This window comes from Phasianus colchicus, chromosome 8 (assembly GCF_987193195.1).
Source record: "Phasianus colchicus chromosome 8, bPhaCol1.hap1.1, whole genome shotgun sequence".
Taxonomy (NCBI): Eukaryota; Metazoa; Chordata; class Aves; order Galliformes; family Phasianidae; genus Phasianus; species Phasianus colchicus.
In genome coordinates, this window is record NC_143443.1 from 7,091,085 (window position 1) to 7,118,560 (window position 27,476).

Here is a 27,476-nt window from a genome sequence, read left to right on the forward strand (position 1 = left end):
AACTATTTTACTTGCTGTCAGCTCAGACAAGGGTATAGATGAGCTTCCAGCCCTGATAATCTACTGCATATTTTAGAAAATGCCTCCATTGTTCATGCCAGAAAAAAATCTTCTCTTCCTGCATAATTCTTTACCATCTCCACACAAGTGGTGGTTTTGTTGTTCTTGTACCACACTCGCTTTCCCACCTGCTATTCACTACAGTATATTCAGCATCAGCAGGATAACTGAATACAAAGGCTTGCACCAAAGCATCTCTTTTTTTAGATTATTTTGGATGGATAGAGAAGGATAAGAATGGAACTCCTCCTTCCAGCAGGAGTACAGGAAGAATGCTTGTCTAGCTGACTTCCAGGAATAGTGGTTAGTTGTTACAGTTGACCTGGCTATGGCCAGTCATGTGTCCAGGTGGATAATCTAACTTTCACATCGCAAGGTTTGAATTAACAGCCTGCAATAAAAGTTAAGTAATGATCATATCTCCTATAGCTGAAAGCTCAATTCATACAATCACTTCAGAAGCTGATCTCTTGGAATAAGATTCAGAAGCCTTGCTTTCTGTGATTAAAATGGAACCTGTTATTGGAATTCAGTGAGGCCTCACAATACAGACAACCTGCAGAGCAGTGCCACAATCCTGCTGTACCTCTTTGCTTGCCAGTGCCTTGCTCAGCATGCATTCATGGCATCTGCTTTTCAGCATTGAGTATTACTGTTCACAAATCACCCTAACTGGCAGCTTTGCTGCCTCTGCTGAAGGTTGTAAGGTTACAGCTTCAGTTTTGGTGAGCTTAATGCAGTGTCATCTATTTCATGTTGTGCTGATGAAGTCAGTCATAAGCTAAGAAATAAGACTTTGTTTGGGCTAGGGGTATAGGCATGTATCTTTTTACCAGCTCTGTTGTGGATGCAGGACCTTCAGACAAGGGATGAAGTAAACAACCACGCAGTAACATTTTAAACCATAGAAGCTAGATTTGTTAGTTTTGTAAAGGGGATTGTTTGAGTTTATGTTTTGTTGAGTTTTTTTTCCCATGCAAGCAGGTGTTCCAGTCAGTTGAGTTACATGGTTGTACTTCTCCTTTATAGTGAAACTTAGATAAAGTGTTGCCTCTGGCCATAAGGTGGAAAACTGTAAACTTACCATTTAAATTCCTGATATTTTAAAAACCAACCAACCAAACAGAGCCTGCAACCAAACACACGTTTAGTAGATCCAGGTTGTGGCTTTTGAGGGGAAGAGTACTGGGAGTTCTTATTTTCCTTTGAAGCTAAGATGTTAGCCTTTATCAGCATGAGTGCTTCCCTGCGAATTATTTGTTATTATTATGTTGTGAAGGATTTTCTAGAAGGAAGGAATTTTTTTTTTTTTTTTTTAAATAATACTGTGTTGCTAAGAAAAGGATTGCATATGTTCTTTCCACTTCCTAGGCTTTACTAAGCAGTGTCCTCCTCTTCTGCATGTGTGCCCCCAAAAGATGTGACACAGGAGTGTTTCCTGTGTGATCCTCCTGATGAGGGAGAAAATGGTGTTGCCTTAGAAAAGTCGTTTTAATGCAGCTGCCAAAATTCCATTAAAAGAAACGTAATCACATGCAATGAATTTGTTTGCCTTCTGAACCATTAAAACCAGCCTAGGAGAAGAAGCCACTGATATAATTCAATTGATATATGACTAGTCATATCTATCTATAAAAGCATAGAAAACCATTGGTCAGAATGGGGTGGATGTTAACTACTGTGTTTCTTTTATGTGGCAGTAATTCAATTTGCAAGCTAACATTTCAAGGAATTAAATTAGGCTACCTAATAAACTAATGAATTTCAATATGGAGCACGACTAGTTTGCTTTGATGCAATGCTGTCAGTGTATCTAATGTGGGATATGGTATTCAGGTGAGACTCAGGTTTGGGGTGAGGAGAGGCAGAAGGAACTGGAAGGTTTCCCTTTCTGTTTATGTCATTGTACATCAGGATAAGGGGGAGAAGTAAACCTCATACTGAGCACTTGCCTTTTGGGTCCTCTAAGAAACAAGTGAATGGGTTTTTAGACTTGTAAGTATGCCTGTGTAATGATGCACTTTAGACATCAGTAATAACTGCTGAATGCTATATGTGCTTTTGGTATTAGTGAAGAGTCCTATGTTTTGATTTCCCAAAAGTATCCCTGTTCTGGCAATCAAGGTACCTCTTCAGAGCCTTTCTGTTTTCTTCTGTCTGTCAACATCGATAGCTTCTGCTGTATTCCCTCTGATTAAGGGAAGGGTGTGAAGCTATTTCCTAGCATTACTTTGTGCCTCCGAAAGATCTAAGCAGTGTGATGGGTATCCAGTCACTCCATCACAGCTGTGAGGCTGCTGGCACTGGCACAGGCAGCAGCCTGGAGCTCCCTCTACAGAAACCCTCGTCCTACAGAGTGAAACAGCTCCTGATAAATCAAAAATTAATAAAAAGCTGAGCAGGACCTTACCCTACTCTGAGATTTCGTAGTTTTTAATGGAACTACTCATAGTATAATGATATCCTAACAGTCATGGTATGAAGTACGATTCATCCTGAGTAGGAGCTTTGCAAGCCAGCACCAAGATGCCAAGCTTACCCATTCCATGCTTTGTTTAATTAAAAAGATACTCTTTATCATCTGAGTGCAAAGCAGTGGTATCAGTACCTGTAACACCAGTTGTGAAGGAAGAAAGCAATTTCTTCCCCCTCAGTCCTAGTCGTTAATCTTCATTAGGATTTTTAGCTTCCAAATGTGAGTGATAGAAGACATCAGCATAGCAAACAGTTTCAAGTGCATCTGCATAAATAATAGAGGTAGTTTGTTATTTTCATTATAGGTAGAAGCGTATGTCAGTTGCCAGATGTGTTTGATTCAGACAATATGATTTTCATGCCAACTTTATGATATGTTTGATTTAGGAGAAGCGACTAAAACCTGCTGTTGGGACTGAGTTGCTGTTAAACACCAGCTGCAGCTTTTATTTTAATTAATATTGTGAGGAGTAGAATACCTTGCTTTAATTAACACGTTAACCATTCAAGGTACTTGGAGAAAGGTCACAGTGGCACATTGGTTTAAAATTAGGATAAGAAAACATTCAGAGGTAATCCAAGTGATTTATTTATTTCGTCAAAATATGCTACAACCTCTTGAGATGTTTTTAACTCCTCTTTTTCCTGCATTGCACACATTTTAATTTTCTCCTCACTATTAAGTAGGTTATGGGGTGTGGGTAAAGGACACGGGCTAGCCTAGATTTTTTAGCAGGACTGATTATTACAGATTTGCAGAATGAACAGCTCATAGCTGCTCTGAGTCCTCTTCCAGGCTTTGAACTAGATCTCTGAATGTCTCACAGATGTGCTGTTGTGCCAGCTTTCCTTGATCAGTTTTGAAAATCAGCCCAGTGATGCAGCAGTTTAAATGTACATCTAGGCACACAGATTAAAGCTCCAGCTTTTGAAGATGTTGGCCTGCATCTTCAGGAGGTTCTGATATGATCATTCTGGACATCTCATTGTCTGACTACTTCTTTCAATTATTAACTTGTAGATTTTTTTGCCAAACTATGATCAGTAATACCTCAAGCATATTCATTAATTAGAAGTATGGAAAAATAACATAGTGAAAAGAAATCCTATAAATGCCTCTTTATATTTTAAGGAAAGGCTTCCCTTTGTGCTCACTCTCTCAGTCAGGCAGCAAACAAACTCACACAGGATCATGAGAGAAACTGCCTTCAGAGATCACAAACTGTTGTGTGGCAGTAGATTCAGATGTAAATCCTTGGAAATTAAATTTGATCATTATTGCTGTTTAAGAAACCTATTTGTGATGCTATTGTTTGAAAGTTTAAAAAACATTTTCAAACAAAGCAATAATAACTTATACTGCAGGGGACATCACACCTTCTTTCCCATATGACAGTGATGACAGAAAGTATAGCGCATGCAGAAAGAAAAGATTTATTACACACAGTAAACCAAAAAAAAGTTCCCTAGTTAATGGAATAATCAGCAATCTGTGACAGGACAGATAAGAGGAGGGCTAGAGATATAATTAGAAATGTTGATCTTGTGATTGAGATGTTTTGCTACTTTTGTGCCGTTTAACAGATTTCTCTGCGTGCAGTGCTTGCGCAGAGCCAGTGTCAGCTCTGAGCAAAATAACTGCTATGATCCAGTGGCAAGTCAAGTCATACTTGTGCAGATCACTGCAGATGACTGGAGTTGCTGAGGTGGTCCTGCAGGCATTGTTTAGAAATAGCAGAGAGGAGGAAAAAGCAGATCTAACTCTGTTTACCGGAGAACCTGCTTTACTGATTATGATGATGAGGTTCATTTTTGGATCCAAAGTTGAGTCTCACAGACAGAAGAATCATGAAGTTGTTTGTTTGTTTGTTCTTTTAATGGGTAAGCTTCCTAACTGAACCAGTGAAACATATTAGCAAGTTCCATGAGCAATGGGACACAGACTAGATATATGGATTTTTGTCCTACATTTCCTGTGCTTCTTTGACTTTGGCAAAAATGCTTTTTATTCTGAATTTCTGAATAAATAGTGAATTATTCTGAGAGCAGTAAAGCAAAATGAGATTGAGATTTTGTATGATGGTGTAGAACATTTCTGCTGAATATCACTCTCTTAGAAACTAAGCAAAGCCTATAAATGTTTTGCCTATGCAGTATTTGTAGGTAATAATTACTATTAAAATCATAGATGTGGCAATGTATCATTTAATAATGGCTTTACTGTAGCTTTCCATTTCATCAGTGGTTATACATGCTATTTGTTTCATTCTTTTAGGAATTAATCATGCAATAGCTTTGCAGGAACAGAATCCCAGAAAAAAACGTTCATGTCTTCATTGCAATCATTTCTGTGTTGTGATTTGAGAAGAGTATGGTTTTCTTATTGAGTAGAAATATTTAGTTTATTCTTCTCATTTAGTAAATTAAGTTTTTTTCCTTAGCTTGTTGCTGCCATTATCCTTCATCCAGGCCCATTCCCCTTCCTTTCCCCCCTTTCCCTTCCCAGGGATTGGATCCGTGGGTCCCTTCATGCCCTTGTCACAGAACGTAGGCCGAACCAGGCTGAACCGTGCTGAAATTGTTTCAAGGAAATGAAATAATTGTAGAGGCACGGGAACACACATCCACTCCTTTTTCTGTGGTGGAAATGAAGCTGGCTTTAGTTTCCTTCTCCCATTAAATCCATAAGTGGATATTATATTTTGCTGTTAGCTGTATGTAATATAGGACTGTTGATGGGGCTCATCAGTGCCACCATGTTGGCAGCAATGCCCATTATCATCAAGAGTACAGCTGCCATGATAAGCAGCTGCTGCAGTCCCATTACCTGCTGAGGGGTTCAATCACTGTTTGTTTTCATGGTAGTGGAAGTATGAAGTTGACATGGCAACGTGTTTTGTGACACATGCCAATTGATTGGTTTTTCCACTGGAGGAAAGTCCTTGCTTCTTTGAAATCATGTGTAGCAGCTGTTCCTGCTCCACTGGTGGTGACAACCACACATATAAGCACAAATGCCTGCATTGTTTGTCTCTTTTAGTGATCAGGAAATTTCTATTCCTGGTGTGAAGGGCTTCAACCCATTTATTCAATATTGTTTAATCTTCCAGTCCTTATAACTTCTCTCATAGAAGCTCCTATGAGGCTTTTTCTGTTAAGGCTTTAGTTGTTTAGAATAAAGTGGATGGTATTTTTCACGGACACCTTATGAAATGAGCTTTATGTGAACTATAAAATGATATATTTGCCAGTGAAGGACTTGCAAAGTGTCTATTAAGCATTCACTGCTACTGCTGATTTCTGCTGGATTACCTCTCAGTAAATATTTTGCTTAGTGTAGTTGCTGAAGAAACCAGATGCTGAGCATGTCACTGCACTGAGGCAGAGCTAAGGGTGGTTAAAGTGACTTGATTTGCAGTTAAAGGAAGCAATACAGGATTTGGTCATGTCACAGTAGAGAAGCTGTCAATTCACTGATTGATTTAAGAGCTCAGTATGATTGTAATTTTGAAGAAAGTCAAAGGAATGCATAAATTAAAAGCATGGATCGAATTCTTCTGTAGTCTGTGGTTATTAGACATGGAGCTAAACCTGCTTCCTTTTAAATATTCTCTGTACTAAGGCTGCTGCTATTCTGGCAATACTCTGAACACTCTTATTGGCCTCACTTAGTGGCCTGTCTTTAAATTCATGTACTTCACATCGATTTTATCAGATAATATCCAATAATAAAAGCCAATAATATTCCAGTATGTACTGACAACAAATGTTGTACGTTAATGCAAATGTGTGTCTTTCATTGGAGGTGGGGTGGATATTTAATTTTCAGGCTCACAAATGCTTAAAAAAGGTTAATTTTAATCTCATCCCATTTTCAGCTAATATACTGCTCTTTTCAGTATTGGCTGCACAAGTGTTTATGGGGAGTAACTGTTATTTTTTAATTAATATTTAAGTGGGCTTCTTCTTTTATAACTTTGATCTAGTAAGATAGTGAAACTTCACATAAGCCTCTGAGTCACTGAGACTATCATCACCTACTGGCAATTTATACATATGACAGATGACTTTTTTTCCTGAACTGAAACTAATCTTCAGCTTGGGGCTAAAACTCTCCAGGGAGTGTTTTTATGTGGGAGTTTGAACTCAGGTTCAGATGTCTTAAGACATTCTCTACCCACTCATAAATCTTAAACTAAAGATCCAAAGTTTGGCTATCTATGAATAATGGACCAGGGCTCAAGTCCTTTGCCTTGCTGCTCAACAAATTGATATAAAAAGTAAAGAGAACTCCGTTTCTGAACTGAGGGATCTTCTGCTCATACATGCTTAAAACTATTCTCAATAAATTACCTGTGCTGGTACACTACAACCCATGATCTCAATTCAGCTTAACTTCCACAGGTTTTCCAGAGTTTTGCAGGCTGCTCTCACCTGCCAGAATTCTTATATCAAATAACAGTTGTTTTCTCACTGGAGATGAGAAGCTGATACTGCAGAGCTTGCCTGGCTTCAAAATCTCTCTTTCTCTCAGTGGAAGGTCTGAAGTGATCATCAGCAACAAACACCATTTTCTCATTTGTTCTCATTGTCTTCGCAAATATATCCATGCATAAGTCCAGTGCTGAACTTAGTGTCTCAAAATGTGAATGCTTTTCCTTCTTTCTCAGAGGATTCTTAAGCCTTTTCTTTCCATTTGTGATAGTTAGTGAAATAAATCTCTTTTCAGATAGAATTATGTATGCTAGGTTTGAACTCATAGGTAGTTCTTGTGCTTACTCTGGTGGTGTAATGCGGTGAAATCAATTCAGCTACTTTTATCTTTATTTCGATGTGTAGACTTTTTTTCCCAGTATGTGGAACATATATTTCCCTCCAGTACACGTTCACAGAAATCAGAGTGGCCTGGGTTGAAAAGAACCTCAAAGATCATCTAGTTTCAATCCCCCTGCCACAGGCAGGGTCACCAACCTCTAGACCAGGCTGCCCAGAGCCACATCCAGCCTAGAATGTTATTGAGAAAACCCTTATAGTTAAAAATTGCAATTGTATTTAATTCTGTACATATAATCAATACCTAGGCTTTGAAAAAAAATTGAAAAAAAGTAATTTCAAGGTATTTAAAAAAGTAGGACTTCCAAACTTGTAGTATATTTTTGTATATATTTCCAAGGTGTTCCATTTTGGTAAAGCAGATTAAAACTCTCATCTTCTCCAGGTTGGTTCATCTTAATGGCAGCCGTCACCTGGGATATTATGCTGCATTGAGCAATAATGTTAGGGTGCTGGCATCCCTAGGTAAAATAAGAACATAGCTTTCCCAGGCAAATGTGGAAAAGCATACTGTGTCTGTATGATTTAGGGATTAATATTATTTAAGAAAATCAATTTATTTACTTGGGAGGAATTATTTGTTTTGCATTGTTTTTACAAACACATGCAGTAATTCAAAGGGAGAGGCTATTCTGAAATGTACTCACAACACAGCAGAGTGCTGATGCCCATTCTTATGTCTAATCTTAACCTATATTATTTCTAATATCTATTGGATTGCAGGTGAGCAAACAGGAGCTAGGCATGAAAAATACCGCATCATTTTTTAAAGATAATGCTGTGGATTCCGAAACTTCTAAAATGCTAACTTTCCTTAAGTAATAGCAAACTGGAAAAAAAAACAAACAGTTTCAGTGTTAAAATATTGGCAGTGGTGAATGCTATTGAGAAACTACCTCTAAATCAAGGAGCTGCCACTGTTGCCATTATGGTCTCTCTAAGGCTGAATTCAAGATAAAAACTACTTTTTTTTACAGTGGCATAGAAGAATTCATGACGTTGCTACGTAGTTATCTTGTTAACAGACACAGAATTTACACATAGGATTCCAGATGTACAATATTCTCCTAACTTAAAAGCAAAAGAATAATTAGGAAGGTGAAAAACTCAGTAAATAAGTATTTTTTGCCTTAAATATATACATATAAAAGATTTTTAAAAAAGATTTTGAAATGAAAGTTTGCTTTTCTTTTTGTGGGTTTTTGCTGCTGTTAGTTTGTTTTTGTTAGTGTTTTAGGGTTATTTACTTTGATCACTACTGATGATCTTGGGAGGCAGTTTTGGATGAACAGCTGAGGCTGCAGTTTCTCAAGTTGAGTTAATTGGTCAGCAGTTACTTCAGAGCACCTGGTGACAGGTTTAGTCTGTCCCTTAGATAAGATTTGTTCATACTGTTCATCCAGAAAGTCTTATCTTTATAGCAGCTCTAGAGTCAAATCAACCTATGCCTGCAGAACCTTTTTTGGCTACATATCTACAGCTCCATGAGCCTCTTACAAATAGGGAAGCATTTCCAAAGAGTACAAGTTAACCAATATTTTTATTGTGTCAGTTATTTCTAATGGTCTAATTATAAATGCTAGTACAACTATTGCCTAAATGTTTATTTCACAGCATATGGTTTATGTCAATATGTTTCTAAAAATTGAAACAAACAGTTTTCAGTTGACTCCACTTGAAGTAATTGCTACTCCAGTGGAAATTACGTATCAATTGTCCTATTTATCTAGCAGATATTACTACACTGGTTGAATATTTCAGCTGGTAACTCTGTTCTGTTTGGATGGACCGCAGATACGTTTACTTAAATCAATTGGTTTACATGTACTTGCCAATTACAGTAATCACACAGTGGATGTATTTATCTACAAATTGAAGGTCAGCTCCTATAAGTGTAAGTGAGGAACATTGGCTTTTTCTGCTTTACTAGCTTTATCTTTAATCACACTTACAGAGAGTCCTTAATGGGTTGTGAGATCCAATAATTGAGGTGGTAAGGTTAATGGAGCGTCTTGTTATGCTGCACATTTTTGTTGCAAATAATTTTATATATTAAATGCATGAAATCTTTACCATGGGAAAGTGAGCCAAGAATCTGAGTAGCAAGCAAAGATGGGTTCAGCTAATGGGTATTCAGCAAAATGAAGGAGTCTAGGAACAAAGAGTAGCTGCCTTTAGAGAATGGCACAATGCTAATATATAAAAATATAAATATATGAAAAATATGTGAAATCTGCACTTGTGATTATCTTAATTCTATCCTATAAGACAGGAGATTTCAGTGCAGAAATATAATGCAGAGAATTTTTTTATACAGAATAAGAACTGTTGTCTAGACTACTTCCCATCAAGATAGTTTCTGAGATAGTTCTGGCTAAGTGGTCTGTTTGGTAAAGATTTAAGGTTATTTTCTTTCTCAGACATTCACCATCTGCATGAATTTATGCTGCAGGAACCACTCGTAAGCTTGGTTACCTGCTGCGACCCTGGCTGTGTACTTTGGTGACCTTCTGACTTGCTCAGAAGATGTTTCCGGTAATGATACAGAGAATCTCCTGTGTCAGGAGCAGTTCTTGTAATGGATCAAATAGGGCACTGCAGGAAAGATGTGCATAATCCTTAGGACACGCAGTATTCTTTATTATCTCTTGTAGGAAAATTCTGCCAGCCAAAGGGATCATAGTTGTCTTCCTCGCAACACCCAAGCAAAGGCTGGGCTTCCTTCCCTGCCACCTCTTACCTGCTTATTGGGCCAGCAAAGCTCTTGATTTATACTCAGAATTTGCTCACTGCAATGCTTAGAGAATTGAAGAAAAATGCTTTTCAAAAAGCAAGATGTACTGTGCTTTTGCACAGTACTGATTGTCAATAAAGTGCAATTTAGCTAAAACAAAAGTAGTGATTGTCAATAAAGTGTGATTTAGCTAAAACAAAAGCAGTGATTGTCAATAAAGTATAATTTAGCTAAAACAAGAAGCAGATTTCTGTCAAAGTTCCCATGCAGAGGCAGTAGAAGGGATCCACATTATGAAACATTATGAAAGCTACAGTTTGCTTTTTTTGAATGCTTACATTTTCAGCGAGAATGACAGCATGAACAGTAGACATTTGTAAAGTTGTTACCAGCTGAAAGTCACGTTAAAGTACAATAGCTAAAAATGCTGCTGCTAATGTGCTTCTACCTTGCATGTGCTTCTACAGACACTGAAATCTAGGCAGCTGACTGTGTTAAAAGGGTTGCCACAGAAACTCTCCATGTGTATTCGGCACCTTTCTTGTCGTTTGAACATACAGTAGACTGAAACGTGTCTTTTAACAGTCAGATCATCCATCCCCATGATGTGAGCAATTTCATGTGATATGATGAAGCTTATTCTCAAAAATAAAGAAGGAACTAAATGTAGCATGTAATCATTTAGATCAAAATTGGAGGAAAAATGGTCCTGTTCAATGAAATGTACCAGAAACATTTAGGAGATCAGAATATAACTTTCAGGACTGTTAAACAGAGAGAGAGGACTGATACAAATTCTCTCATTTTTTTATTAGAATTGTTTCATATCTGGTAACCTCCAGGGTGTTCATTTCTGTTTTACTGAAGTGGTGTATATGGAGCAAGGAAAGTAACATATTTGGGGTTTGATGCAACTCCTGGAGTTAGCCCAATCCCACAAGTGTGCGAAGTGTGTAGAGAAAAACTGTTCGCAGTCTTACTGAAAGCTGCTTAGCAGCTTAAAATGATAAAAAGTCCTTAACACAATTTAAGAACTTAAACCACTTAAAATGTTAGAGGCAGTTTGTGAGTTGGAAGGGTGTTTGTAAGGTAGAAGAGGCATCCCTGCTGAGCTGCGGCTTTGGGGATGCAGCTGGCAGCCTCTCATGGTGCCTCCAGGTAAAGGGGCTCCTTGGGAACCAAACTCAGAAGGCCTGAAGGTGATGTGATGGGGAGGATGGTAGAGTGGATGGGAGGCTTTAGTTTGATCTCAGCTAAAGTTAATTGGCAGTTCATATGAGAAGCATCTGAAATAAATCTTATATGAGGTTATGCATTTATGAGATGTAAATATATATATATCATAATTTGAGATACAGTTTAGCCTGTGCTGCCACTCTGTACCTGTACAAAAAAGTGAGATGTGAGGACAAAGGAAGGGGACACAGGAGCAAACGTTAGTGGCTGAAAGTAGAAAACTGACATGATTCTGCTTCAAATGTTTTGAAACTTGGCCTGGTTCTCAGTGACACGGACAGTGATTTACACCTTTCTGTGCTGAAAAGGCTGTAAAACAGGAGTGAATTACATTCAGTACAATTTGAAAATAAATGATGCATTCACAGTCACTCAAGTTGAGGCCTATTTACACTTCCAGGGTGGTATGATGAGTAAATGAAAGTTAGACCTCTGTGTGAATGAAAAATGTCTGTTTTACCAGAGGTTGTGAAGAGAAGGAAAGAGAGAGAGGGACATGGTGGAAATTGGAACCAAGGCTTTTATTTGTTTGTTTAAAAAAGTCTTATTGATTTGGAGTCAGGTGGAGTATTGGTATAACTTCCAACTAATTCCACTGAGATCTGTGAGGTGGTGCCAAGGTGGCTGACAGTTTATATTTACAACCTTAGCTTTTCCTGCACTGGGGTATGTCTGTAATGGACTCCCTTTTTGTGCAAACTTGGGATCATAATATTTAACGTGGATATTATCTATCCAGAAAGTCTTTATTAAGGTTAAAAAAAAAAAAAAAAGAGTTCAGGTATAACTAAGTTTGCATGATCTCAATTGAATTCAATTACTCTTTGGTTTTCCTTTATGATGAAGCCGAGAGATACTCAAATATTGCCTGGAATTGGTAAATGCTTTCTGACTAAAGACAAAAATAAATCATTTAATTAATTAAATTTCAGTAGCGTTCTGTGTTTCACTAATATCTCAATATTGCTTCAATTTCAGAACATTTCAGGATCTGTCTAAACAAATGGATATATCTTATGGTACAGTCAGAGACTCCGCAGTGTATGAATACTTTAAAGCAAAAGGAACAAACCCTCTGGAGCAGGATAACACATTTGCTGAACTGTGGAGGACAATAAGTAAGAATAATGGGGCAGATAATTGTGTATCGAACCCTTCTGAAGGCATCAGGAAGGTAAGACTGGATTACAGTGCTCTTTATTTAATTTTTGTGCTGCATCAAATTAGTTTGCGTGGAGTTAATATTGTTAAGTCACATGAATGCAGTTACATTGTAACTTTAAACAAAAATATCCTTTACATAAAGTTCCTTTCGGTAACTCTGCCAGATAAAAGGCATCTTGTGAGGTCGTGATTTTGAATTAAAGTACTTTAGCTCTGCCAGTATTAAAATCCTTCTTTGGAGCTGGCTGTAAAACGTACAGGTTTCTTGGCAGCTTTGGCAATACCCATCTTCAATGATATTTTTTATTATTCAGATATGATAACACTTGTCCTTTGCTCGTTTTTATTTTTATTTTTCATTTGCTTTGGATTAAAGTAAATATTGGTAACATGAGGAATAATTAAGAGATTGAATGAAAATCTACTAATGTTTCTTAGAACAGAACTTTCATGCCAAATTGCTTTGTTTATTCCAGACTTAACAAGCACATGCTCTTTCACATGTCAGAATGCTTTCACCTAATTTTTATTTCTCTCAGATTTTTTGATGAAACTGAGTATTGTTGTAATAACCAAGGTGTATATAGTAGCTTGAGATTCTACATCCATGTGCTGACTTCTGTTATAAACAGGCCCACACTTACTCGCTCTTAGTCTGCTGCTCTTCTTCCCCGCTTTCCATCTTGTAGCTTAGCAAAAGCAGATAATAAATAACAGCAAACTGCATGTCTCCTGAAGTATATTATGGCAGAAAATGTGCAGAAGTAGCCAGTCAAATTTTAATGTGCTTTTCCTTTAGAGAAAAGTGTCCCCTTTATTTTTCAATTGATTTTTTTTTTTTTTTTTTCCCCCACAAGGCAGGAAAACAGCTATTATTAAAGTTGTGATTGTTAGATCAGGATTATTCCGTTGTCAATGAAACAGTGATTTGGAATAAATTTATTACGAGCTCTTTATGCTTTTATAAATGAGAAATAAGAAAATGTTTGAGGCTTGGGTTCTTTTTTCTTTGAATATTCAAAACAACTTCTAAGCTGTCAGAGAGGAAAAATCCAAAAAAATACTGCTTTTACAACACCATAACCATAGCATGGCTGAACATGTTAACACAAGCCATCCTATTTCCTGAATCGAAGTCCTTTGATATAAGATTCCCAATTGTTTGTGTGACTTCTGGATAAAATCCTTATTTTTGGGAAGATACACTTCCGCCTTATCCAGTACAGGAGTATTCTGTCAATAGTTTTGGTTCCCTCTGCATCTTCTCCCACCTTCCAGCTGAGCCCTTGGCTCAATTAAACTTTCTTCCTCTATAGAAGGTAGAACCCTGGCTATAGAAAAGTCTGCAGTAGTTTGGTTTTCTTTTTTTTTTTTTTTTTTTTTAAATTTGCTCATCACTTTATGTAAATGAAGCCTCTATTTCAAGACTTTCTAAGCAGAGACAGAAGTAGTCCCATTATGTTCTAATCTACATAGCATGACATTAAGAACAATATACAAGTAAAACAGTTTACCATAGAAAAAGCACAAAAATTTACCTTTTTTGTCTCTTCTTTGTTTGTTTTGTTAGCATTCTTATGTCAGCAGTAAAGCCATAAATACTCTCTTTCTGTAAGCCTATTGCATGCTGCCATTTGTTAGAGCTACATTTGCCTAAGCCTTAAATGTAACTGTGGACTGGCAGGCTGTTTGGACTACCAAGTATGTTTTCTGTATGGAGCTGGCAGCTCTGTCTCTTGTAAGTAATGTGAAATTTCTCATACTGAGTTTGATTTTAATATTGTAGGGTGATTTTTATATGACTCGATCAGCTCATTGCATTAGCGTCAACAATAACTGAATTTACCTCAGCTCCCAAAGCTGACCAAAGCTCCTATTTAATTAGGCACGTAAATTGAGCTCAGTATTTAATAACATTGTCAACTAAACATTTGTGTTTATAGTTTAAGTGTCGTTCTTACTAACTCATTGAGCTCCTTCAAAAAAACAGACATAAAAGTTGGCCATATCAAATATTTTGGCTAGAAATTCTGTTTTCCTAAGGAAGAAATGGTATCGGCCAAGGAAATCAGACTTTATATCTCTAAACACATGCTGCTGCATGAAAGAGATGTATATGTACCTTAGAAATGCTTTATAGGAAAAGCAAATTCTAAATTCCTCTAGATACCTAACACATTTTCTGAATGAGGACTTGCCTGATACAATGGAAAAAAAAAAAACCTACTTCTCTTTCTCCTCTCCTCTCACTTTCCATTTTCTTCAGACAGAATCACAGTTCAACTGCAGTTAAATAGGAAAAAAATAAAAGCCTCTTCAATGCAAAACAGAAGAGTACTGCTTACTCATGCAATAGGCAGGTATTTCCAGTGTTTGTCTCAATTCCATTTTCCTCACTCCACTTCCCAGACATGTTTCTTCTCCTTTGATTGACTAAAACCAAACAGACAATAATGGAAGAATGTCCTCAATGCCACAAAAGCTTTCGGTTGCCATGGAAGAGGTCACTTTCAGACACAGCACAGCCCTGTAGCCACAGTGACCATCTCCCATTGTCAAAGCACAGCTTTTGCAACACAAGAACGGCCACAGAGACAGCATTAATGCACTGCAAAGTCACATGAGTGACAGAAAAACATTTCAGAGCTGTGGGGGCAAGTTGCTTTTGTTGTACTGCCATGGCAATTGAAAGTGGTCATTGCAGATGTAAAACATCCACCTATTCATAAATGTCTCCACATAGAATAAGAGGAAGTTACCAGACAAATCACAAGTCCACACAAAGCACTATTTTGCCACTTGAGTTTTCTTGTACTACAGAAGAGGACTGACTAATTCTGTTGTATAGAAAGTTTCTTTTTGGGTCAAGCTGCAGCCAGAATGTCCCAGAAGTGTGCTGTGCATAGCTCTTGCCATGTTATCTCAGATTGACATTGGTAGGGGAACTGAGTATGTCCCTAATGTATTTGCAAATATGAATAAGGTGTTCACGTAATACCCCATGGCAGTAATTTCTTGAGGGTAATTATTTGTTATCACAACATACCTAGTAACTTGCAGCATTTCTCATGGTGAGCAGCCATTCTTGCTTTGAAAGAACAAAGTGGTATGTGCCCTGTATACTCCCATATATGTCACTATATATATATACATATATATATATGTACATATATGCAAAGATATACATGAGAGAATGAAATTGCTATTGTGGCTTTTTAAAAGTCTTCCTCTAATGGAGACAGTTTGTTCTTCTGTCTGGTCAATTTGGTGCCAAAATTGTTCTGAATTGGTTCTATTGGTTCTTTTCTTCCTGTATATTGCTTTTGATGCAGTGATCAAAACAAAGCATAGTACAAAATGTGAATGTACCATCGATTTATGCAGTAGCACAGTACAAGTGCTTTCTTTCCTTTTTTACTTCCTTCAAAACGTTTCTCTCCTTTAACAAACAATGAACATCAAATGAGATCTTTTCTTGTTGAACAGACATTTCTCTTCATTTTTATTTTGAGATTACAAGTAATTTAAGAGTTCCATGAAGAGGATTTTTTTGAAATATTTTTTCCTGTGATTTACTGTCCACACTGGATTGTGAATTATTATGGCTCATCCATATATTTTCATGGATCCTCATAAATTTCTTCATTTCTTGACCATGATCAGCCTCTGGAGTAGGAGCAAATGCTTCCTTAAAGCCCAAATGTATTGCATCCTCTAGTAGCTTCTAATGATATTAATTTTAAGTAATTTCAACAGGATTAAGTGACAAGTATTTTCTTTATTAAAACTGTACAGCTTCTCCTAAGGCACTTTTGAAATAGAAAATAAATGTTATCCAAGCATGTTTTTGAACTATTCTTCTAATAGCAATGTGAAGGTCACCCTTTGATATTTCTGTGTTACCAGCTGTATCATGGGATCATCTACAGTGACACTCCATTTTGGCAACAGATAAATGACGAATGTCGCATTATTGCAGGTTTCTTTTTCCAGTGTGGTAGCTTCTTCATTAGTTGCAGATGAATCACAGGCCTATCAGTGATAAAGCTGAAGTTCAACTTTTTTTCAAGTATTGTTAGTTCTTACCAGATGTTCTCTGAAAATACATAACTTTACCAACAGTAAGACAGGACCCTTTGAAATATATTCTTCCATCTCCCTCCCATGTTGAAGAGTAACATAATGAGATTGGTTATTACTGCTTTTCAGAAGTATTACTGTTATCTTTATGGTCCCTCTTATTATACCAGGGAAACAATCTTCCTCGGTGTTTTCATTTTCGATGATTGCGAAGAAGAAATTTTTAATGCAAGTTTATTTTTTCTTCTGAAATCTGTTTTCCTAAATCTCTTCGACTGAAGATAAATCTGCTATCTTTGGTGTTAACCACTACAGAAGTTCAACCTGGGTGGAATAGATGACCACTTTGGCTGAATTTCTGTGAAAGAGGTTTTTGAAACTTTTAACTGAGTTATTTCTGTTTTGTTCTGCAGCGTGCCTGCGTGCTGAAAGTCACAAAAAGGCCATTCCAAAGGAGCAAAATATGAAAGCCAATTTAAAAGCCTAAACTGTAGCTTACTATTCTTATTTCGTTTCAGTCATTCTTTCTTTCTCTATCTTACCTATTCTCAGCTGGTATTTACCACATTCCCTTTTACTATCTCTTTATCTATATTTTCTTTGCAGTGATGTCTGATCCCTAGAAAATTTGGGACCCAAAAACAAATAGTTCAAGCTTAGAATCATAGAATCATAGAATCACAAGGTTGGAAACAACCTGCAAGATCATCTAGTCCAACCACCTTCCCATTCCTATTAGTACCACAAGCTACTAAACCATATCTCGTAGCTCCTCATCCAGGCAAGTTTGAAATGGCTAAGTTGTGAATGCAAAAAGCATGAGGAAATAGAGCTTTAATGTACTGCAGACATGATGCAGTTGCATGGGTAGATGCATCTGAGTAAGGTGTCATTAAAAAAGCCTACATATGTTTCCTGCTTATATATCCCATGGGCCAGTGCACAGTGTCACGTGTAGTTTAACCTGTCTGCCTTCACCTAACAGCCACAACAGCTATTACAGGGATGTGAAGCATGCCAAATTTAGATAGGAATGTACTGTTTAGTCAAAAGGAAGCTTTCTGTGCAACGAATATGCCAATAGTATGAGATTGCTACCCTTAAGAAAAGAAAAATCTGCAAGAGGAAGAGATTCTTGGAAGAGAAGAATCTTCCTGAGGAAAAAGGAATCTTTGGGAAGTCAGTTTTTGACAATTAGAGAGGGGAAACAGTTCCACATTCCACATTCAGTATTTCTGGAAGTTAAGAGAACACATAAATAAGAGTTTAAAACTCAGATTCCTGTTTGTGTTAAAATGTACAGTCTATCAGAAAAATACTGCTCAGTGGATATGATGGCACTGGGTAGAATTGTTTGTCATAAAAATACTAAATTGATACAGAGAGACTCAGTAAACTCTTCACTGACCACTTGTATTCATAGGATATAACTCAGGACTTGCAATATTACAAGACAAGTAGACCTTGTCAAAAGATCTGCTGTCTAACCTTGAAAGTCAGCATATAGAGCTCTTCTACATAAAATGAAGTGCAGAAAACTGGGGCTTGAATGGTCGAATCAATAATGTGATTTTCTCTAGACATTGCCTTATAATTGAAATCGAATATTTGAGGAAGACTGTGTTCCTCAAGTATTACTAAGAAAAAGATGAGGAATGTAGGACGTGTTGTCAATGTTCTTCTTTTGTAAACTGTTAATTTGAAAAGATGATTTATGGAACATTTTTGAAACAACTAAAAGATCCAGCTATTAAAAAAAGAAAAAAAAAAAAAAAAAAAAACAGAAACCAACAAGAAATCAAAGACATTTTAGCATTGTGATATAAGTGAAATCCTATATAGGTGAAAGAAGATTTCTTTCTGTATGTACATCAGGCAAGCTTTTGTTCTCTAGTGACAACAGATTTTGAACAAATTCTGTATAGGATAAAAAAAATGCTGTTGTCTTTGGTCCCATAACTGTGGCTTTTAACGCAGAAGCACTTGCACACAGTCTTGTATCACAGATAGCAAGAGCCTGTGTACTGTTTACCATAGGGCATAACCTGGGATGTGCAGCCAGGAGCACTAGTAGGAGGAATGCCCATTGTCCCTGAGCAGGTAGAAGGCCTCACAGGTATAGAAACATAAAATGAGAATTGTTAAAGTCCATCAGAGGAAGAGTAGAGGGCAGGATGCAGAAGCTTGCTGCTAACAACATGGTTATTATTTCCAGGTACACCACCATTCAGAAAGTACCTCTGAGAAACACATTTTAGGCTTCCAAGAGTGCAGGTTACCATCTGAATATAAGCTTAATACCATGAGGAATCCCTTTCCTTGCCAACCTTTATTTTTTCATGCATCTTTGTGTTGATAGATTTGAAGCCTTTTCTGGCTGTCACATAGAGTGAACAGTGATTTATTTGTTGATTCCTTCTTTCCATCACCAGTACTAGTCAGGTAGATGGCCAGGGGAACTGCAATACAGATGTGGAAGTCATGCAGTACCATTTGAGAGAGATTTTTTTTGTGACCAAGCTTGTATAATTAATCATATTAGTTAAACCAATATGCCAATATATAGTTTAACAGAAGGATCTTGTGGCTCCTATTTGTATCCTGTAATCCCTATGCTGTGTTTTAATTTTAAATGATTGTTTTGAGCTAGAATAGCAATAGCTGGCTGAAGCAACAGACATTAATTACTGTTACTCTGAACTGGCCAAGAGGTAGCAGGCCAAACCCACAGTGCTGGTATATATTTAAAAAATCTATTTTCACAGTGGTCAGTACAGGATCATTTGGATCTTACCAGAAACGAAGGCTATAATGTATTGTTACTCTGGTGTAGTTCAGAAGAAAAAGAATTTGGGGGTCTTTGATTGCATCGATGCATGCAATGTCAAAGAGAATGTAAAAGAGAAGAGGAGGTGAATTGTGGCAAATGATTTACAGAAAATCCAAAAGCATACTTTTCAGTTTTATTTCCCTAGATTCTATCTGTTACAAGAAAATTCACCCATCTGATTTATTCTCATGTTTAAGCAACTGTCAAGGACTTCAGAAAGCTATGATTTATACTAAAGCATGGTGAAATTAACTTAGTTGCTCAACTGAGGAAATTAATTTAGTGAGCCTTATAGGCTTACAGGTCAATTCTTTAACTGAGATTACACAAAATGGAAAATACATGGAAATAACGTCAGCACCGCAGCCATTGGCAAAGAAAGTTTAATGATTCAGTTTCCAGACTACAGCTTCCTATCTTGCTTTGTTTTGACCTAAAGAAATCAGCCAAAGGTGGGCCTTTGTCATTTATTTTGGTTTTTGTTTCTTAAAAAGAAAAAAAAAAAAATGTCTTGGAAATCTGCAGTCATGATTATACATTTATTTGCAATAGCTGTTCTCATCCATCTGTTCTCTTTTGTGCTCTGTATGTTCACTAGAGATTAAAAATCTTAAATACTTAAATTTATTGGGAAACCGATGATTACTTTAAACAAACAAAATGATCACTTTTTTCCTTACTGAATTCCTATCCAGACATTTTTCTTACATCTTATGTTAAGTAAGGTGATTTACATTCATCAAATGTACTGCATGCAGACATTGGCTAGAATGCCAATTAAGGCTGACATTTAAGGACATCTGCATGAACATGTGCTAAAATAGAACAATATTTGTCCCAAAACTGAGCTGACAAGAGTTGCTGGTGATTATTCTTGTCTGTGGGGAGGAAAAAAAAAAAAAAAAGAGGGAAAAAAAAAAAAAAAGAGGGAATTCTTTGTAAGCTTTAAGCGTGATTTTTTGTTACAGAACTAATATAGCTCTTGGAGGGCACTTCTTTCACTTACACATTTACTGGAGAGAACCTGTGAAGTTTCCGTTTTGGTGACTGCAATGATTAGGAAACACCACTTAGTGCTCATCCTGTACCTGTCTAGTTACATAAATGTATGGAGCTGGTTCCACTTTTGCTAATCCATGTCTCCTACAAAACATACATCAAATTTCATCAGTTAAGGCAATGGCTTTGATTTATAATTAATTACCTGTTATGTAAGCCCTGCCTAAACTTACAGTAGGCCTTGTCATCCTATGCTCTCTCTCTATTAAAAATGGAAGACATTTTAGAGAGGTTTGCAGTAGATGATGTACTGCTGGGAAAAGCATAGATTAGGTAATGTTGGGGGGGAAGACTGTTAAAAATGTATTAAGATGCTGGAGGTCTACAGATGTGACCTGGTGAAGTACCAGCATCGGGCTTTTTATTTTTGCTTGTTGGTTTTTTTTTCTCCTATCTAAAAATGTGGTTTAGTTTAGATTTTGTTGTGTTTGTGTTGTATTTACAGGCAAAGAAAGGAAATTATGCATTCCTGTGGGATGTGACAGTGGTGGAATATGCTGCGCTGACAGATGATGAATGCTCTGTGACAGTCATTGGTAACAGCATCAGCAGCAAAGGATATGGAATTGCACTCCAGCATGGAAGCCCCTACAGAGATCTTTTCTCCCAGAGGTAAACCAAAACAAAGTTCATTTTGTAGGATTCTTCTCTGCAACCTGCATGGCATCCCATTGATGGTTCACTTCAATTTTGACAATGACAATTTGCTGAATAAATTTAATTCTCTTCCTACAGTGACAGCAGAAAGGTTATGAGTTCAGTCTTCAGCAAAGCTGCTACTTCTGCTCCGTGTACTTCTGTTTAGGGAGGAGGGACTGGAGATGGTGTGTGGCTTCACATCTCTGAGCAGCACTGGCTCTGGCAGAAAAAGGACCAGAGTCCCCAGAGCTCTGTATGAGCTAGGGGAGAGATCAAAGAGAGATTTCTGATTTATATGTTTTTCAGGCTATGAAACAATGTGTTTCCATACAGCAAGCAAGTAATAATGTCCCAGTTTATCCTTTAGGGTGGAGAGACATGCTGAATCTCACAATAGTACAGGAAAACAAGAATTGTTGATTATTGCATGGCATTACTACAGTATCTGTGGCCATTTGGTGGTCTATGAGCTATGAGCATCTTTTTCATGTCAGCGTGTCACTGAATGGAAGACGTGCAGGTGGGCAGGCATGCGTGGCCCTAGCAGAAGGTGAGTGGGTGCACTGCTCCAGACAGGAAGCTGGAGCAGGATTTCCCCATCTCACTTGTTCTTTATAAGAGGGAGTAAAGCTCCAGCTGCATAACCAAAGAGAAAGGGGTGTTAGTAAACAGCAAAAATAGTTATCAAACCAAATCCAAAATGAATCATTCTTGGAGAGAAAGGACACTTCACAAGAGGCAAAACAATGATTAATTAGCAACCGTTAACAAAGTAATTCAAGCATGAAGTAACAGCACTGAAGTAAAATCCTTTTAAATAAACTGCATTTGCTGAACTAAGTGAGTCAATCGCTGCTGAAGCACATTTGTATGAAGTGGTGCACAAATAGTAGCATGTTTAGTCTCCCATGATTTTAAAATTACTGTGGGAGAGCAGCAGTGAAATGGGTTGCATATTTCACTAGTGGGACCAGCTGCTGCAGCTGAACGTTGCCAGACCAGCCATAACTAAGTGTGGAATATGGTGATTTCCCTTGGGAATGTTTCTTCCCTTGCAATGAAATTTCTGACAGTCATCCTTCCTCTAAAGTTACTCGCTGAAGTTTGCCTGCTGTTGTGAGCAGAATGAGTTTCAGATTAATACTGCATGGGGATGGGGGCTTGCAAGACGGAGTTTTGAATTGTGAGGCAGTTCATGTAAGAGGAAAAGAGTGCAAAAAATGTAGAAAAATATGTAATTGAATGTAATGCTTGTGTATGTTTTTAAATTTCTGCAGGATCTTAGAGTTGCAAGAAAGTGGAGATTTGGATGTTCTTAAACAAAAATGGTGGCCACGGATGGGACGTTGTGACCTGAATAGCCACACAAATGCACAGACAGATGGGAAGGCTCTCAAGCTGCACAGTTTTGCAGGCGTTTTCTGCATTTTAGCAATAGGCCTTCTTCTTGCCTGCTTGGTGGCAGCATTGGAGTTGTGGTGGAACAGCAACCGTTGTCATCAAGAAACACCGAAAGAGGTCCATAACTTTTATTCTTATCACAATTAGAGAACAAGTAGAAAACACAAAAAAGAGAGCAAGTGGAAGGTGGGATTTTAGGTGCTCTCATACAATAAATTTGATTTATCTTGATTCGCCATACTAAGCTTTGCATATAACTTTTTGGGTGGTTGTTTCTAAACAAACAAACAAAAAACCACAATATGTCATTTGTGCACATGGAAGGTGCCAAACTGACAGCCCTGGAGACTAAAGTCCTCTATTTATTTATAGAGCAGGTACAGCATGGGCAGCAGCAGTGCAAACTTCCCCACATTGCCCCACCAATGTGCCTCAACCCTGACCTGGAGAGACCACCTTTAGGGGTAAGAGAGTAGTTCAGAAACATGCCCTCGGCCTCTCTGCTGTGACAGGGAGGCCAGCCATGGGCACCTGGTTGTGCCAACTGCGGTGATGTTTTCTCTGATCTAAGACCCCATCTGCTGGCTATGAGAACCATGTCCATCTTGCACAGGCTAGGCAGCTGCCAGCAGCTAGTGGTTGTTTTCCTTCATGGCTGACTTAGGCTGAGTTTGATGAAGTACATGAGCAATTAAAAAGAAACCATTACTTATTACTGAATAAGCCATACTGCCATGACACTGTTTAAATGCTTCCTTTCTTTTGAAATCAGTTTTATTTCTAAACCTAGGGACTTCTGACTAAACTGAATTTCATGTGACATTTTACTTCGGAACATTCATCTGAGAATGTCTTGGTTTTGAAATGTTTTGCCACATTAGTAGGAATAGTTAGCAATGGTATGATAGAATAATCAGACCATAGTCAAATCTGTCTTGCATGAAACCTGTATTTGTTTACATAGCTTAAATGTTTAACAAACTAACCTCTTGTAATTTCTGAAGCAGAGGCACTTGTAGGTGCTTTCATCTTGGAACAGATGTTTGTTACAAGCAAATAATAGCAGCGAGCTGCACTACAGCTGGAAAATAGTACATAGCCCATCAATTACAATCTGTGTTTCTCAGATTGCCAGGAGTATTACAATAATTGACATACACATCACCTGTAAGCAATTCTGCCAAATGGGATCTGATGATATATGTTGCAGTATGCAATGCTGTGAAATATTTATCAGTAAGATTCCATTTCTCTGAGTCCCTGCTTCTCCCATTTGAACTCATCCATCAAGTGTCAGTGATAAACATCTGTATCGTGTTTGAGGGACAAAGCTGCAAAGTCATTTGCCTGTGGCTCTGCAGTGTATGATAGCAAAAGGGAGATTTTGGTTAAAAGGAGGCATGTCTCCACTTTGTACAACACAGCAGTCCAAAAGCACAAGTAGAGAGCCTTGCATGGAAACCAGCTTTTGTATAAATGTAAACAAGTATTTAATTGTTCTTTGGTTAAATAATGTGGTATTTTGCCCTTCTGCCTTGTAGAATTCAGTCCATGTTACTGTAACTAAGGCCTAAATCATAGCAGTAGACAGTTCTGTTTCCACTGAGAAAGGCTGGCAAGGAAGGGGCAAGGAGACTGAAGGGTCCTAATATCCATACAGAGCATTTGTCTTGCCATACTCTGGAGCACTTTCCTCTCTCTGCACTCAGAGGCTCACCTTTGTGCATTTTTCTGGTGTGAGATGAGTATGAGCCCCAAAGGTAGGGTGAAAGAATCGGTCACTTTTATTGCAAGGACTTGTAAATACTTAGTTTCCACTGCTGGGAAGGATCTGTCTTCCTGACTTTAAATATCTCCTTTATGGTTATCTCTTTCATTTCTCTTTTTTACCTGTTACAGAGATTACTACAGATCCCTGTCTTTACTGTCTTTTCTTCCCTTTCCATTCCCCTCCGCCCTCCCCTTCTCTCCAGTGTGCTCTAGATTAAGGGTGCTCCTCACATCCTCTTTGACAGTTTTCATGAACAATAAGATACTTTCAAGATTCCGTCTTTCAAGGTATACTGCAGTTACCGGTATGGTAAAGCTGCACTCAGGAATATCACCTGTATGTGGGAATGAGCATAGCAGGTGTAGGTTAAGCAGTACCAACTAAAGTCAGGCATAACATGCACGAACAGGCTCAGAAATGACTGGTCTTTGTGGATGCTGCTGAGAGCAGAAACAGCCAGTGGGATTCCTGGAACAAGTAGGTGTTAGAGCTGAAAGAGAAAGTGAGTGTTCCAGACAGAAGGGCACCAGGGACGAGGGTTCACAGATGTGAGAAGGCAGAGGAGGAAGGCATAAGGTTGTACAGCACGAGGGGTTCTGGAAGAGGGCACAGTGAAGTGCAGGAGGCCAAAAGCATCTCTGGAAAAGGTCAGAGGAGCTGGAGAGAAGAGTGAGCATAAGATACACTTGGATAAAGTAGTGGAAGAATGTCGCAAGCACTTCTCAGTAGATTAGTTAATAGAGATATTTATGTACTAGTGAGGAGGGACTAAAGGGAGGTTACTGATGACTACAGTAATCATGGTAGGAGCCACGGTTTAGAAGAGGTGGTGGCGAGCAAATTGCTTGAGGATTTTCAATATATGTAAGGGAACCAAGTTTCAAAATTTTGGAAAGGATTGAATCCAAGGACCCCAGGGACCCTCTGAGCCACGCAAGTCAGGAGCAATAACTGAGCTGTGGGGACTGAAAGCAAAAAGAGGATTTGATTTCAAGGAGTTTATTTAGGGATCTCTTTTCTGTAAATACATATTATCAAGCATTTCTGCAGCAATAGCCATAATAACAGAGCTGCAACATGCATATCATATAAAAAACATTAAAGCCAGCATCTGGTACTCCATCCAAATCTTTAGTTCAGTAACAGCTGCCAATTTAAGCCATTCTGCTGATCTCATTTTTCTTCTGCTTTTTTTTTCTTCTTCTTTTTTTTTTTTTAGTAAGGCTTTGGAAAAACCTGAGTATTGTGATATCACCTACAAATTTTGGGAATTCAATTTTCTCCTGACCATTTTTGTCTGTGCAGAGCCTGTGAGAGGTCACTGAAGAGATGATTCCCTTGCAGCCAAATATTACACTTAGGCTTTGGTAGTCACCTCATGCAGAAAAAGAACAGCATTCTCTGCAATCACCATTAAAAGTAAAAAGAGGCAGCCTGGCTACTGTGACCCTTAAACTGCTAGGAACTTTGAAAATCAATTGCAGAAATGGGGCTTAAGGATTGAATGAGGAGCCAATATAACTTGCTGAGCCCTTTTTGAAGTTCCTCTCTTTGGCTTGACCCACTTGTTGGACTGTCATGCTAATCTGGTGACAACCAGAAAAACAGAGAAGTATTGGGAAGATGAATTTGTGACCACTCTGACAGGTTTATGATAGGGTTGGACAACTGCAGCTTGCCAAAGAAAAAGCATTTTAGAGACTGTCATTTTTTTCCTTTGGGGGTTCGTGTGAAGTCTGTGGCCAGAAAAAGCTGAACAACATTCATTAGCATTGGAGAAATATTTTCAGCTGGTATTAAGGTGTCCTTGTATTTTCCTCTTCCCCTTTGTATTCCTTTGGCTTTTTTAGAGGTCATTCAGAGCCAATCCACTGAGGTATTCAAGGACTTGGAGCTCTGTGTGATGTAAATCACAACTCTTAATTAAAATTAGTGTAAAAAATGTGGTGTTAACTATATAACTAGGGGCACTATTTTTCGAACCCTGACACCATAACTTGGACTTTACAAATGTAGATAATATTTGTGTCAGAGGCTTTATAGGAAGTGCCATGTCAGACTACTTCCATTTGGAAATCGTTTGTTCCTTTTTTTTTTTTTTTTTTCCCCTTTTTCTTTTCTTCTCTTTTCACTTAAAAAAAAAAAAAAAAAAAAAAAAAAGCAAACATTATATATTTTCTACCCATAAAGTCAGTTCATTAGGATGAACTTCCAGGAAAGAAGGACTCCTTTATTTTCCCAGAACAATCAATTGCCTTTAGTTCCCAATTCTGTCATGCAAGCAGTAGTGAATTTTCTTTCTTTAAGAGTCACAGAATCACAGAATTTCAGGGTTTGGAAGGAACCCCTATAGATCATTAAGTCCAACTCCCAGGATAGAGCAGGTTCCCTACAGTGGGTCACACAGGTTGGCTTCCAAATGGATCTTTAATGTTTCCAACATCTATGCAGCCTGATTCATCCTCACTGTGAAGTTCTTCTGCATATTTGTGTGGAACTTTGTATGTTCCAGTTTTTGGCTGTTGCTCCTTGTCCTATTAGTACAGACCACTCAGAAGAGTCTGGCTTTGTTCTGTTGACTTGTGCACTTCAGATATTTATAAACACTGATCAGATCCCCTCTGTCTTCTTTTTCCCAGGCTGAACAGACCAAGGTCTCTCAGCCTTTCCTCATATGGGAGATGCTCTGGACCCTTTATCATCTTTGTTGCCCATTGCTGGACTCTTTCTAGGAGATCTCTGTCTGTTTTGAACCTGTTGAGCCCAGAACCGGACACAGTAGTTTAAATGTGGCTTCACCAGGGCAGAGTAGAGGGGAAGGATCACCTCCCTTGATCTGCTGGCCATGCTCTTCTTAATGCACCCCAGGAAACCACTGGCCTTCTTGGCCTCAAGGGCACACTGCTGGCTCATGCCCAGGTCCTTTTCTAAAGATTTATTATCTAAAAATCTTAATGTGATCCTAATGCTTCTTTATCAATTCAGATTAACAAAAGAAAGATTAACTTCAGCAACATCAGGAAAATTGTACAGCTGCAAGACCATAGCAGGTTGGTCTATTTGGGCTCAAGTCTGTAGTGCATTAAAATTGAAAATGTATTTGGTAATGTTTAAACATTATTTCTGCTTATGGGAAATTTACTTTTGGTCATCTTTTTCAAATTGGATTTTCTAGAGCTTATAATCAGCTTCTC

At 37.9% G+C, this 27,476-nt stretch overlaps 1 protein-coding gene across 12 annotated transcripts in view; it reads left to right on the forward strand.

Annotated features, from left to right (window-relative positions):
• The window catches only part of GRID1 (glutamate ionotropic receptor delta type subunit 1), a 574,706-nt gene that overhangs the window by 533,698 nt on the left and 13,532 nt on the right, over nt 1-27,476 (forward strand). For 8 of the 12 annotated variants that reach the window (XM_090144797.1, XM_090144795.1, XM_090144798.1 and 5 more), the window contains 3 exons: nt 12,317-12,512; nt 20,917-21,083; nt 22,388-22,628. In XM_090144797.1, the coding sequence (XP_090000923.1) occupies nt 12,317-12,512; nt 20,917-21,083; nt 22,388-22,628 (604 nt within the window). Of the gene's footprint in view, nt 1-12,316; nt 12,513-20,916; nt 21,084-22,387; nt 22,629-22,883; nt 26,328-27,476 lie in introns of those variants that run through there. The other 4 variants (XM_090144806.1, XM_031602451.2, XM_090144805.1 and 1 more) reach the window with 3 other exon arrangements.